This window comes from Pleuronectes platessa, chromosome 2 (assembly GCF_947347685.1).
Source record: "Pleuronectes platessa chromosome 2, fPlePla1.1, whole genome shotgun sequence".
In the NCBI taxonomy this organism is placed as follows: domain Eukaryota; kingdom Metazoa; phylum Chordata; class Actinopteri; order Pleuronectiformes; family Pleuronectidae; genus Pleuronectes; species Pleuronectes platessa.
The window spans coordinates 16,898,253-16,910,853 of record NC_070627.1 but is presented as its reverse complement, the minus strand read 5'-3'; the positions used below and the strand labels follow the sequence as shown (position 1 = coordinate 16,910,853).

At 39.8% G+C, this 12,601-nt stretch overlaps 2 protein-coding genes and 1 long non-coding RNA gene across 5 annotated transcripts in view; 1 reads left to right on the top strand and 2 right to left on the bottom strand.

Moving 5' to 3' along the window:
- The window catches only part of LOC128449706 (uncharacterized), a 29,116-nt gene that overhangs the window by 3,179 nt on the left and 13,336 nt on the right, over window positions 1-12,601 (top strand). The window contains exon 2 of the long non-coding RNA XR_008339900.1: window positions 2,499-2,636. This is a non-coding gene — a long non-coding RNA (uncharacterized LOC128449706). The remainder of the gene's footprint in view (window positions 1-2,498; window positions 2,637-12,601) is intronic.
- rabif (RAB interacting factor) lies at window positions 1,108-3,515 on the bottom strand. Its single transcript, XM_053432989.1, has 3 exons — window positions 3,393-3,515; window positions 2,923-3,075; window positions 1,108-1,537 (listed from the first exon to the last, which is right to left on the bottom strand). The coding sequence occupies exons 2-3, from the start codon at window positions 3,064-3,066 to the stop codon at window positions 1,289-1,291; spliced, it is 393 nt and encodes a 130-aa protein (XP_053288964.1). The 5' UTR covers window positions 3,067-3,075; window positions 3,393-3,515; the 3' UTR covers window positions 1,108-1,288.
- Window positions 4,421-11,719, bottom strand: adipor1a (adiponectin receptor 1a). 3 transcript variants are annotated; one of them, XM_053432961.1, is made up of 8 exons: window positions 11,597-11,719; window positions 9,384-9,599; window positions 9,189-9,302; window positions 8,296-8,467; window positions 7,940-8,126; window positions 6,767-6,954; window positions 6,268-6,461; window positions 4,421-6,115 (listed from the first exon to the last, which is right to left on the bottom strand). In XM_053432961.1, exons 2-8 carry the CDS (start codon window positions 9,528-9,530, stop codon window positions 5,987-5,989), a joined length of 1,131 nt encoding a protein of 376 aa, XP_053288936.1. In that variant the 5' UTR covers window positions 9,531-9,599; window positions 11,597-11,719; the 3' UTR covers window positions 4,421-5,986. The 3 variants fall into 3 exon arrangements, with proteins under 3 accessions (XP_053288936.1, XP_053288951.1, XP_053288943.1); XM_053432976.1 differs by lacking the exon at window positions 11,597-11,719 and adding an exon at window positions 11,487-11,596; XM_053432968.1 differs by lacking the exon at window positions 11,597-11,719 and adding an exon at window positions 11,441-11,580.

Here is a 12,601-nt window from a genome sequence, read left to right as displayed (position 1 = left end):
TGGGATCTGACACATTTTAGGGTAAATAGGTTCGATTTCATCAAGTTCAAATTCAGTAAATAAAGTTATCTAGCTAAGCCCTAAATCCTGTGACATTCATTTTCATGCATGACTGAATAGCAGACTATTGTTGCCTATTGCATATGGAGCAATTTGTTACAGGGTTTGGACTTGTGTCTTTCAGCACTTGAGAGTTGTCAGTCCTTTAGCCACAGCCTTCTAAACCAAAAGAAATGCAGCAAACTGAATCTCAAGTGTTGAAGTTAGCATGGAATCAACTCCCTGATTCTTTAGGGCAAATACATACTCCCACAGACTGGACACCTTAAAACAACGAGTAACAGTTAGGGCTTCATCAATTTATTAGTTACAGATTTTAATAATCTTTTTAAATAGTAACCAATTCACTTATTTAATGTATAAAAAAAACAAAACAGTGCAGTCACAAGTTTCCAGGATCATCCACTAGTCATGTTTAGATTTGGTTTTGTTAGATGCACAGTCCAAAATCCAAAGGTATATTTAGTTTACAATGATGTTAAATAACCAACACTAACAAATCCTCATTATTTGAGATGCCATAACTTCTTCTTTAATCTAGTTAGAGGTTAAATCATTTATCAGAAATATGTACCATTTACTGCTGATTGACTTAATGTTTCAGGACACAACTTTTTTAATGCAGTGCAATGAATATTGATGTGTAAATAACAGTTATTTATAAGTGTGTCTTTTCTGATTCGACTCCCACTAACAACAAGACCCCAAAAAGCAACTGGTGGTTTAGTAACTGACTGGCTCCATAGCAGACAGTGTTGCCTTTATATGTCTGGCATGAATATGTATACTGTATACGTCTTTGTCTTTATGAATATGTATATTTTTGCCCTCCTGCTTGTTGTTTTATTCAGTGGTAGAGGATGTTCCCAGATAATTTACAAGCAACACTAATACACAATTATTCCACAAATATTTGAGCACAACTCTTGTAAACAGATTTCACATAGATATCTCAATTCCATCAACATGACTGATGAGATTAGAGTAAAAGACACTGAGAAAAAAAAACCTGAAATTCTGCAGGAAACAGCTGGAGGACAACATCAACACCATCCAAAAAATGATTTTATTAGAGCAGAATGGTCACATTGTTGTCGCTGTGTGAGTGTGTGTGATGTGTTACGTTGCTCGGAGTCAACTCAGAGTGTAAATCCACGAAAAGTTGCATAGCCTGCCAACACATTTAAAAACAACAAAAAGTTCTTCAGGGATCATATCCGCATTTACACTACGCATGATTCACCCTTTCCACAGCGACGTAGTAACTTTTCTTGTCATCCAAACAGTGCCAGCCGATTGGTCCAATCTCACAATCCGCACAGATGAGATACTTAATTCTCCCCACGTCGTTAGTGAAGCCCACGTTCTCAAAAGTGTACATGTCGTCCACTAACCAGTGGGTGGTGAGAGTGTCCCCATCCACTGAGGCCTCTGTGGTACTGAGGCCACTCTTTTTCCGCATCGAGGGGAGGAACAGCTGGTGGGAGAAAACACAGCCTCTGTCAACATAAAAACACTTAACAGAACTCAAATGCAGGTGTTCAATTCTTTCGTTTTCTTAGCCCAGTGTGTACATGAAACGTTCACATGTATCCAAGTCTGATACAAATGTTTTAGTTGCATAGGATCAATCAAGAGAGAAAAAACAGTCCTCATCAAACTTCCACATACGTTTGAGCTCTCAACCACCTTGCTCCACACTACATATCAGTGTTTTAAGTTTTGTACCGAGTTATTCTCTCAGGTTTAAAGGAACCAGTCTATTTGCGTGTTTTCGCCACTGGTTTTGTTTCCCTGTAATGCAACCTGGAACTGTGCTTCTATCAGACACATTTAATACTAATTATGCAGTACTGTCCTGAGCTTGAAGGTCGCGGTCTATGTCAGCCCACTGATACAAAGTGACATATAATAATGATGATGATGACGATGTTGATGGTGATCATAATACTACTATGTCAGAACGCATCTGAAATTAGTTTGGGGTCATAAAGCAGCTCCATTTACAACATTGCAGGCAGAAAAAAAGAGTAGAAGCAAAAAAACATTCATTTATCGTGACATAAAGTAAACACAAAAAACATTCAACATTATAAAACAAAAAAGATAACGCTACTTCAAAGTACATTTGATCTGGGATTAAGTTCCATATTTCATTAACTCACATTATTAAATCCTGGAACCTTGTATCTCCGGTTGGATGGTAACAATCTATATTCACTGGACATGATTGGGATCAGAAACAATGTTGTGGCCAATTCTAGTATGTTACTATGGCAAGCTGATTCATAGATTTTCTCCAGAGGTTGGCCTACAATCTTCTGAGCAGATTTGATTTGAAAGTAGTGGACAGACGCTTGTACCATGTACTATTACAGTACTGCAAAACACTCATAATCACATACGTAAAAAAACAAGAATTGCTCTTCTCTCCCCAGAAGACCTCGGGCGGCGGAGGACATCGATTCTTTGCTTTGTCTTTTTGCAGACAAGTTCGATGGGATCTTTCCATGATAATAGATGGGGAATCATGACACTCAAGTATTTATAAGGAGATACTTCATGAGAGTCAGAAGGTGAGCCTAATACAATCTCTTCTGTAACCACTGTGTTAATCTGAAGAGCATTATAATCACTCACTAGCTGCAGAGTGGGGGTTGTGTGAGTCACTTGACAGGGATACTACGACTATATCATCAGAATACGTTAAAACATGTTGAGTAAAAAGAGGAGCTGAACCCACAGAACCCTTGGGGGGGGCCCTCCAACATTGGTCGTGAGGGAAGATGACAGGGTTTCATTCACCTGAACAATTCGGACTGTGTTCAAGAGGCCTAGCAAAGCATACGTGTTACATCATACCTCTTTCTCTGCAAACACAGCCATCCCCGGGCACAGCACTTTCGATCCGCAGCGCTGACATAGCACCGACTTGCTGTTCTTACCGTCCTCAGAGACCAGGTCGACGCGGTCCGTGCCGTCTTTGGTCTGTTCCGTGTCGTCCATCACTGAGCGCTGACAAACAGAGGAGCAAAGAGATGGTGATGATGCACTACAGACAGTGACTGCTACAGTCCGATGAGGGGCACAGACTGAGCGGACATGGTTCCCTTGTAGTGCGGAAGTCAATTTAGATATATGACCACATTTCAGTTTAAGTTTCATCTCATTAGCTATTAGCCTGACAGTAGCTCTGCACGCAAGCCCCGCCCCTGTCATTTCTGCTAACATTAATGCTAGCACTGCTTCCTCCTATTTTACAATAAATGGCTTCATTATACAAACATAGAAATTAGTTATAGACACTTGAAAAAGATGCAAACACAACGTACCTATTTGTTGAAGTAAAACAAGCGGTGGCAGCGACAAATCAATCGTACGGTAGAGAGGTTTGCTCCAGCTAATCTAGCATACTAGCTGCTTCTGAAGTGTAACAGCCACTAAATGTTCTCGGCCAGAAACAAAGGCTGTACTTTGGTTCCTGGTTAAAAAGACTCGAGAATCTGAGGTGGACATTTTTTTTGTATCTATACTTAAATTCTACATCTGTCAGAAGAAATTAAGAAAATATGTGTAAAGTAAAAGTAGCTATATTTGATATTATGCCCACAGTTTAAAATCTTTTCAGAATGTTTTTACTTAAGCTTTCAAAAAAGTTAAATAATATCACTTCCTGATAAATTGCGAATTTTTGATATTACCAAAGTTGAAGATTCAATGAAAGTATCCCCCAGACAAAATGTCTAAATTACCAAAAAAACAGTATTGCTGTATTAGTGTATATCTACTTCAAGTATGAGAAGTAAAAGTGATCATTAAGCAGCAATATCATAATATAGTTCTAAAAATTAGCACAATTGTATCATCGATTGTCGTTACTAGATATTGAAGCAGACCTGTATTGAAGTAGTTGACTGTACTTTTTGACATTTAAGGCTCTAATTACATCACATTTATACTGATGATCAGGCATTTTGACATAATTATGACAAAGTTTCTATGATCATTACCAGCTGTGACCACACCCACACATCTTTCCTGCCACTGCGGCTGCAAATGCTGCGTGACAGGGAAATGAAGAGGAGCTGTTGTTTATAAGATTTTTATGCTTCAGACATAGCTCTGTAGAGGTCATTAAACTGTTTTAAAGACATGCTAACAATATTTGTAGTTATGGAGAAGTTATGAGCATCAGTTGACGAATCCTGTTGTCTTCAGTTGCTCGCTGTTTGTGACATTTTAAATTCAAAGGTCTTGTTTCTAAAAATAAATAAGCGCACACTGCTGAGAGTAAAAAACTCATCAGCCGCTTGTTTCAAAGGAATCTTTGTATACAAATCACAGACAACCGGACACCATGTTTGTACATGTGGAAAAAAATTTATTACAATAATTTTCCAAGATTACCATTAATAAATATTTATGTTTACATTTCAGTGAAATGTATGATTTATCACTTTCTACACAGGACAAAACACAAAGTCAAGAATACATGTTGTTTTAGTCTTTGTAATAAAGCTTGAGTAAGTTGATCTAGAAAAAGGAGTCTTAAACAGCAGTTGATACAACCTATCAATGGAGTTGTACGTTCGATGATGATTTGATTGTATATTTATGGCAAGGAAAACATGAAAAGTCAACATCTGGAAATCCTTGAAGCTCCCTTGACAGTTAAGATAGGCCATTTCATTTAAAAACATTTCCGTTGGCCTAAGGCACAGGAATACTAAAAGTTTATATCAATCATACATAACACATTTTAAACCCAATATAGTGATTTAAAGTTTCGAATTTCATGGAATTTCAGGTGCATTTGATATTTACACCTCTCATTGCATCTGAAATCTAGAAGAAAAATACCTAACCCCGAAAAAAAGAGGACAGAAAACAAATAAAATAAAGACCGATCCAGATCTGTACATTTTGCGAAGCACATGAACTTTTACTCCAGAAACGAGTTGACTGAAAAATTACAGTTTGTCATGTTTTCATTCACTTTTGCATTTTTTATTTGTTTGGGACTTTTGTCAATTAAAATAACAACAAATGCAAAACTTATTTTTATGCATTTCTGTATAAAAATCAAGGAAACTAATCAGCCAATGAATAATTTTGGTCCAAATCAGACTAACTTTAACCCATGTGTAACTCAGACTTCTCATATATGGGATTTGATCTATATGTACTCCGTTCATGATGTTTTTATTTTGTTTCAATGAGATTTTAGGGTAGTGACTGGGTTTTCGGGCAATTTTTGTTTTATCGTAGAGTGGGCTATGGGTGGGTTCGTGGTGGTCCCACAGGTGTTAATGGAAAGCTGTACAGTTAACGTCAGCACAGAATATCTGGTTACACACTGTGTGCATACTTGCATCCTCCTAAAACAAGTGTGTGTGTGTGTAAGCCCTGAAGCACCTAAATGGTCCTGCTCTACAATATACACCTGACTGGCTCTAACCTGCACGTAAAATGAAAGGGACAAAAAGGGAATAGTTTATAGTTGGTGCTCTATGCTACAGCAAAAGTAATACTCTCTTATACCCCTTGCACAATGGTAACAGACTATGGAGAAGTTGGGCTACTAGAGAGTTTCTAAGAATTTACCAAAAAGTTACAGTAATGTGTTTTTGGTTAAAGTCCTCATTGAAAATGCAGACTTTAAATTTGATAATTATTGAAGAAGTAGTGTCTGTGGGGGGTTCCCACTATATCCTATTGGCCGGTTAATGCTACTTTATTGGAGCAGAAAGGAGCCAAACCAGAAAGACAACTAATAACCCAAACAGGATGTTAGCAAATCAGAAGTACAAGGAGCAACAGGTGACTATACTCAATTCCAGCAGCATTTTAAGTGTGTGCGTGTTTGTGTATGTGTGTTGTTTGTGGGGCTATAAAGAAAAGTATGAGTAAGTCACAGCCAGGGCTCTCAGAGTAGAGAGTCATCTGTGCATCCTCCCTCAAGTCCGTAGCGAAACTCCTGCAGGTTGGAAACTCCATAGAAATGAATGAATGCAGCTGCCACGACCAGAACATGAAAAATCTGATGAGAGTGAAACTAGGGGGCGGAGAGAGAAAGAAATACACATACAATAGTACGATTATTTACGATGAGCTTCCTACATGAAACAAAACAATATCCTGAGGTATTTGTGTAACTTATCATCTGAATCTAAAAAGTTCTCATATGCAAACATATCAAATACCTACCCAAATGTCACACTTGCCAGGGAAGTAGCGCTCAGGGATCCTAGCTGCATACAGACCAGCACCGGTGATGTACATGGCACCCATCAAGTAGAACCAACCCATCTGGCCGACTGTGGTGGCCTTAACAAAACCCTCCTCGATGGTGAAGTGCATGGTGGGTACAATGCCGCTTAGTCCCAGACCCATGAACACACCTAAAAGAAGAATGGACTTGAGTTTATTGGTGTCATTAAAAAAAAATATTTCTAAACATTAAAACACAGAAAAGAGTATTTAAGACATGTAAACAAAGCATGCAAATCACACATTATCAGTCCCTAACCATATCCCTACATTTTGGTTTAGTCTGCAAGAAAATAATCACAACTGCTCGGTTAAGAAACCCCGGTGACAGATGTGTGGTGGAACCATAAAACACGAACTCAAGCAAACAGCTGCAGAAAATGAAAGAGGAAACAACTTCTTGAAAGAGTGGTTATTATCCTCTAGTGGTGAGCACCTGCTCTCGTAGGTCTGTGACGAGGTGTAGAGAAGCGGTCCCACTGGGCAACTACGATGGCAGCAATGCCGAGGACACATACAATGGTGAGGTAGATAAGGCGAGGCTGAGGGGAACAGTAGAACGAGTAGTACAGCCAGGGCACGAAGGAGCCCATGATCAGGAGGGCGATGCCTGAGTAGTCAAGCCTGAAGAAAAGAGGAGAGAAGAAAAACAGCTGCTCAGTGTTTGACTGGATCATCTGCTGGATGCAAATAAAGCAAAAGTTTTCTTATGTTTCTATTTATGCTAATACCTAAGTCTAGCTATATTTTATACATCTATACTTTTATGTTCATGTAGGATGAATTGCCAAAAGACAATTCCATACAGTTATTCTAAGTATTTTTGAGGTTTTAGTTTGTTCAATCATATATGATTATTCAGCCCAAATGAACTCGATGATACGGAGTAAACAAGTTGCAGCTTCAACCCCAGATCAGTATAAATCACTTCACTCATGCTTGAACATAAATAGCAGAGCTGCAGTGTAAAGCGCCGTCAGACTCAGGACCAGCTCAGGGTTGAGTTTCCAGCTCAAATACATTTAACATAGAGACAGGAGTGATGGAGAGACGCCTGTGTACCACTTACCGAAATCTCCTCAATACAGTTGATTTGATCTCCTCTCTCACTCACACTGACTGGAAGAGTGACACACAGCCAGACCAACCACAGATAACTAAATAAAGCCTGCTATTGTAACTTGGTAAACTCACCGTTAAAAGCAAATGCAGTTGGTCAGTCATGCTGAGGTGGGCTAAAAAGACAATCTAATTCAGACTAAAATGCAGAAAGATAAAACCTTTAGTCAGTCGTCTCTAATTTCCCTAAACTTAGGAATTCTTTGTTATGACATAATTATATATTTGCTTCCTGAAATCTTTGCAACCGAAGGACAGCCTTGTGGTGGGTTGTTACAACGTTTTTAGGAAGGAAGGTCCAGGTGTTATGCGCTGGGGTCGTGTCTGAGGGCAGGGATTGTTTTTTTGTGACACCTTGTGAATGACACTGAACTGCAGGTTCAATATGGATAAATAACATTACCTCACTTCAAGAGCAGTGGGTGTTAAATAAGAGAAGAGTTTGACAGTTACAAATTCTTCCTTTGAGAGAGTTTAACAGTTTACTTACTTGGAGAAGGTGCGAGACACTTTCTCAGAGTGGCAGTAGACGGTATGAAACAGCCAGGAGAAGCTGAGGCAGAGCACAGCTCCCAGGAAGAACATCCCAAACACCACTTTCTCTTGCAGCGGGGCCATAAAATACATGTTGGGCCGCAGCATGGTTAACGTGCCCAGACAAATGAATAAGATCAGCCCTGAGGGAGAAAACAGATCAGTTTCACTGAAAGTCAACAAGAGAAGAGTCCAAGACTTTTACAGATACAAATTAGATCAAACCAACATGTCTAGTTGTAAACTACATGAAAAAAGCTCAAAAGTAATGTAGTAAAGCTATGTACACTGGGTGCAGCTTGTTATTCTCACCTAACAGGTGAGTCCAGATGTTTCCCGTCTCAGTGTGAATTCTGAAGATACTTCCAAAACAGGCTCGGAAGGAGGGCATTGGGGGACGGTGTCCATGCAAGAGGTAATCGTTGTCCTTCAGCCACTCTGGCAGTACATGAAAAGGGATGACTCTCCAGCGCCCCTCCCAAACCTGAAAAGCAACAACAGCTTTTTACTAACGCCCATGCAAATTCAAAGTCAATGTGAATTTAGGAAAGTTAACCCCTGAGAATTGTTACAAAGAGGAAAGTGGAACAGTTGGGCCTTGGTCAAGGTATACGCCCTTCTGATATATCCTGTTTCTGATGTGGAATATAATATCATGCTAAACTCACATATGACTCACTCAAACTACACAAAGCACTCAGTGTTAATCCCTGATTATTGCTGCTCATCCAAGTCTGCAACTGAACATCCATTAACCTCGCCGCTAAACCACAGAGCTGCACACCTGTTAACCTACGAGCTGAGCAGAGGGTTGAGTTTCTGCTCGTTTAAAATGGCTGCTGCAATATTTATGCTGCTTCAACCTAAGACTGTGGGCATAGTTGTGTAACGTCATAGGATCTCTTTTCTTAACTATCAATATCTAAGACGCAGTAGGTTTATAACAAAGTAAAAAACCAAGTACTTATAGAAAACCTACTGTTGTTGTTTTTACATTACAGCTAAGAATTGTAAATATTGAATTTCTCCGAAGACCAAGTTGGAAACAATGTGTTGACCTGTTTACAACAACCTCAATCCCAGGTCCCAGTGTCTGTATAAACCTTTGACTATCATTGTGGGAAAGTAAGACCTGGACTGGTGCTGTAATCAAAATAAATACTGATACAAATTCAACATGTATTCTGTTTAATAGACATTGGTACCTTGTGTACAAACTCCTCCATCTTCTCCATGGCGTGGTGAGCCTGGAGAGGTAAAGTCATGACCTCTCCCACCTCATCATCCTCCTCTTCCTCATCAGCAAGCATCGCGGCTCCCTTCAAAAGAGAGCACAAGAGAAAGTTGAAGCTACTGAGCAGAAAAGTTTCTGGGTGTGTTCTTCAGCTGCTTTTACGTACCTCTGGGTGGGCGCCTTTAGATGCTGCATGTCGCCCCCCTCCTTCCTCCAGCAGTGGCCCCAGCTCCATCAGCTCCACATCTGGGACATGGCAGTCCTCAGAGATCCGGCAGTCTGCATCACTTGCAGACCCGTTTCGGGCGGACATAAGGACACTGCCTGATGATCCCCTCACAATCTATGTATTCGGCTTCAGACGGTAGACTTCAATTTTCTCCTGAGCAAGAAGCACAGTCAAATTCACTGATTAATTTGACATCAGTATTCAACTTCTCTTGATAAACTCTGCACTTCACAAAACAGCAAATACTGACATGAACCTAGACAAAAAACCAAAGCACTAAATAAACAAACTGCTGCAATAAACAAACAAAATAAATCTATGTGCAGATCAAGCTATTGTTGTGTTTTGTGCCAGGTCACGAGCAAAGCCTCCATTATATGTAATCATTTTCTATGTATGGATATTGATGTAAACTATACTGGACTTTCAGACCACTTCCGTTCATTTGTCTATTATAAGGAAGAGATAGAACCTGAGCGGAGGTATGCTCTCTACTGAACACATTCTAGTACCATAACAAATTTACATTAACAAACTTAATTCTTTACTCTATTAACATTAAACTCTCTATAAATGTTATATTTTGTTAGTGGTAACATACTGTACTGAGAGCTGCTTAACCTGAGTCCAGAAGATCACTACTTTTTCACTGACAGATAACAGCCATTAAATTACTTAGCATTTCCTGGGACCATTATCTCCATCAGATGTTATTTACAAAGACTTAATAACCTGTAATTATTGGCTTTATTACTGTTAATACATTGTTAATTAACACTTTTCAGACCAGATTAATAGCAACAACTTTGTATGCTGGAGTCCTCGCCCAGTATAACACTGTTATAGTATATTGTTACTCTTACAGGGTACCATGTTTCGCCCTTTCTGATAAGCTGCAACAAATGTTGCTAAACCATTAATATAGGGTAATGCATTTGTCAATTTGTAATAAGTAGTTTGCCAAATGTAATCATATTAAGAAATTAACATATTAACAAAGGTTTACTAAATAAGTTAAGGTGGTGAAAAGGAGGGTATTGGTAAAGACATAACATCCACCATACTGTGTGTTCAAGCTGCTACCATCGGGCGGCCAGTATATGGTGCCGTCCTTTGAAAACAAACTGGATTCATTCCATGATTTGTCCCCGTTAGTATTAACCCTCAGTGTGAGATAATACAGCACTTTACTATGGTATCATGAATTGGTCTGTGATTGGGTTGGGTTTCCTAATAGTGGTGTATTATGTCATTTTCGTCGTTAGGTGTTTGTCTGTGCGGTTTATGCTGTATGGCACATGATGAATTTCCGTAAGGATCAGTATCTATCAATTAATCAATCTATAAATCCATGTGGGTCCAGATGTCATGCAGCCATTGACCCATTGGCGAGGGGTCCCCCGGACATTGGATGTTTGTCCAACATGAATTTTTTTTTTGCTAAAATACGGACGTGTCCTGCAGGGGGGATCTTTCACCACCGGGCCAGCTAAGAGTAGCTCGTTTAGAACTGTTGTGACTCTGAAAAGCCTCGCTCGGTGATTTATTAACCCGCAACAGAGCCATTAGTTAAAGGCTCTAAACCCTTGATATATAGACGGTGCTCATTAACCTCGGTCCTGATGTAAAATGGCTGGCGAATCTCATTGTTAGCTCAAGCTCACTACAAAAGAAGAACGAAGCGGCTGCACTCCTTGAAGCGCATCGTCTCGATGGAAGTTAGCAGCGTCGCGTGCAGACAGTCCTGGCACAAAGCAGACACACGACCCGGAGCCGAAGCTGGCAACACAAACAAAACCTGCCTCACGGATAAGTCGATCCGCAGCGTCGCGTGGAACACGGCGAAAATAAACGTAAACATCCGCAACACACATCTAAATCCGCGGTGTAGGTACGACTTCACAGCAAGGAGCTGGATTTACACGAAGCAAACAGCAAACAACACACACAATACGTCTGTGAGTCAGCTGTCCACGGAGCGCTGCTAACGTTACCTCTTAGCTAGCGCCGAGCAGCCGCGACGATCTTCTGTGAATTCACCTGAACCGACGCGGATTGATTTCCTCCACGAGGACAACTAATCGCTGATGTTTTAAAACCCGCTGTTCCGACATCAGCTGCTATCGTTTCAACGAGAGGAAAGGAGTTACCTGACAAGGTGGCGTTCAGACCAGGAAGGTGAATTATTTATCTACATGCGAAACACAATCCTTTCCGGAAGTCGAGAGCCCTTCCGCAAACCTAATCCCCCACTTCTTTTCAGAATAAAAGCAGTCGTCAAAGCCTGCAAAACACATCGAATGTCTTTGTCTTGTTTTCTTTAAAATTTCGCTTTTTTAAACGGGAATTTAACGCATTTGAAAAGCTTTTCCACCAACATTGTCGAAAGGGAATTAATACATGCTTTTGAAATTAAACGTAATATATAAATTTTTGATGATAACGACTAATATCATGTCAATTGGAATTTAAATTACGCCAGAATACGTACATTGTCACCACTTTCTAATTTTCTGCTAAGGTTGGTTTGCCAATTAATTTGCCTGAAAACAAGAGTTTCATAAATATAAACATGGATGGGGCCCAACATGCTGAATTCCTTTTTCTTATTTTATTTCTTTCTTTTTTACTCTTTCAAAACACAAAAATAATAATTATTATAATAATAATAACGGGCCGAGCACATGCTTTGGTGAGAGTTTGAGCATGGCTAGGCCCCAAAAGGGAAATACAAATCTTTCGAAATACAATAGGGCCAAAGCATATGGCACAGGTAAAGCCAGATCATCATATGTCACAGCCTTCTCAACAGCTGCCACAGCTCTGAGACAGGTTTAAAGTCCAGCTTCCTTTGTTTTTGGTTGTAGTATTTGATGCTGAGCTGTCAACAAACAACTCCACTCCTGCATTATCAGCATCAAAGGATTCATGGTCCATGTATGTCCGAGATACAGAACCTCGTGTTTTGATGGCATGTCATCAAACCATGATGACACGCCACGGTCACACCGGTTAACAATTGGAGCATGTTAAAGCCCTCAAAAAGCCAATTAATTTGCCTGAAAAAAATAAAATAATAATAATAATAATCCTTACAATTTCAATAGGGCCTCACTGTCTCCGCCTGTTCGGTGCTCGGGCCCTAATAATTGAGA

Coding starts and splice junctions, on each gene's coding strand:
- rabif (XM_053432989.1), bottom strand. CDS start 3,066: ATGGACGACACGGAACAGACCAAAGACGGCACGGACCGCGTCGACCTG. Junction 1,538..2,922: donor CTGTGTTTGCAGAGAAAGAG/GTATGATGTAAC, acceptor TTCTCCCACCAG/CTGTTCCTCCCCTCGATGCG.
- adipor1a (XM_053432961.1), bottom strand. CDS start 9,530: ATGTCCGCCCGAAACGGGTCTGCAAGTGATGCAGACTGCCGGATCTCT. Junction 6,462..6,766: donor TCACAGACCTACGAGAGCAG/GTGCTCACCACT, acceptor TTCTTCTTTTAG/GTGTGTTCATGGGTCTGGGA. Junction 6,116..6,267: donor CTGGCAAGTGTGACATTTGG/GTAGGTATTTGA, acceptor TCCGCCCCCTAG/TTTCACTCTCATCAGATTTT.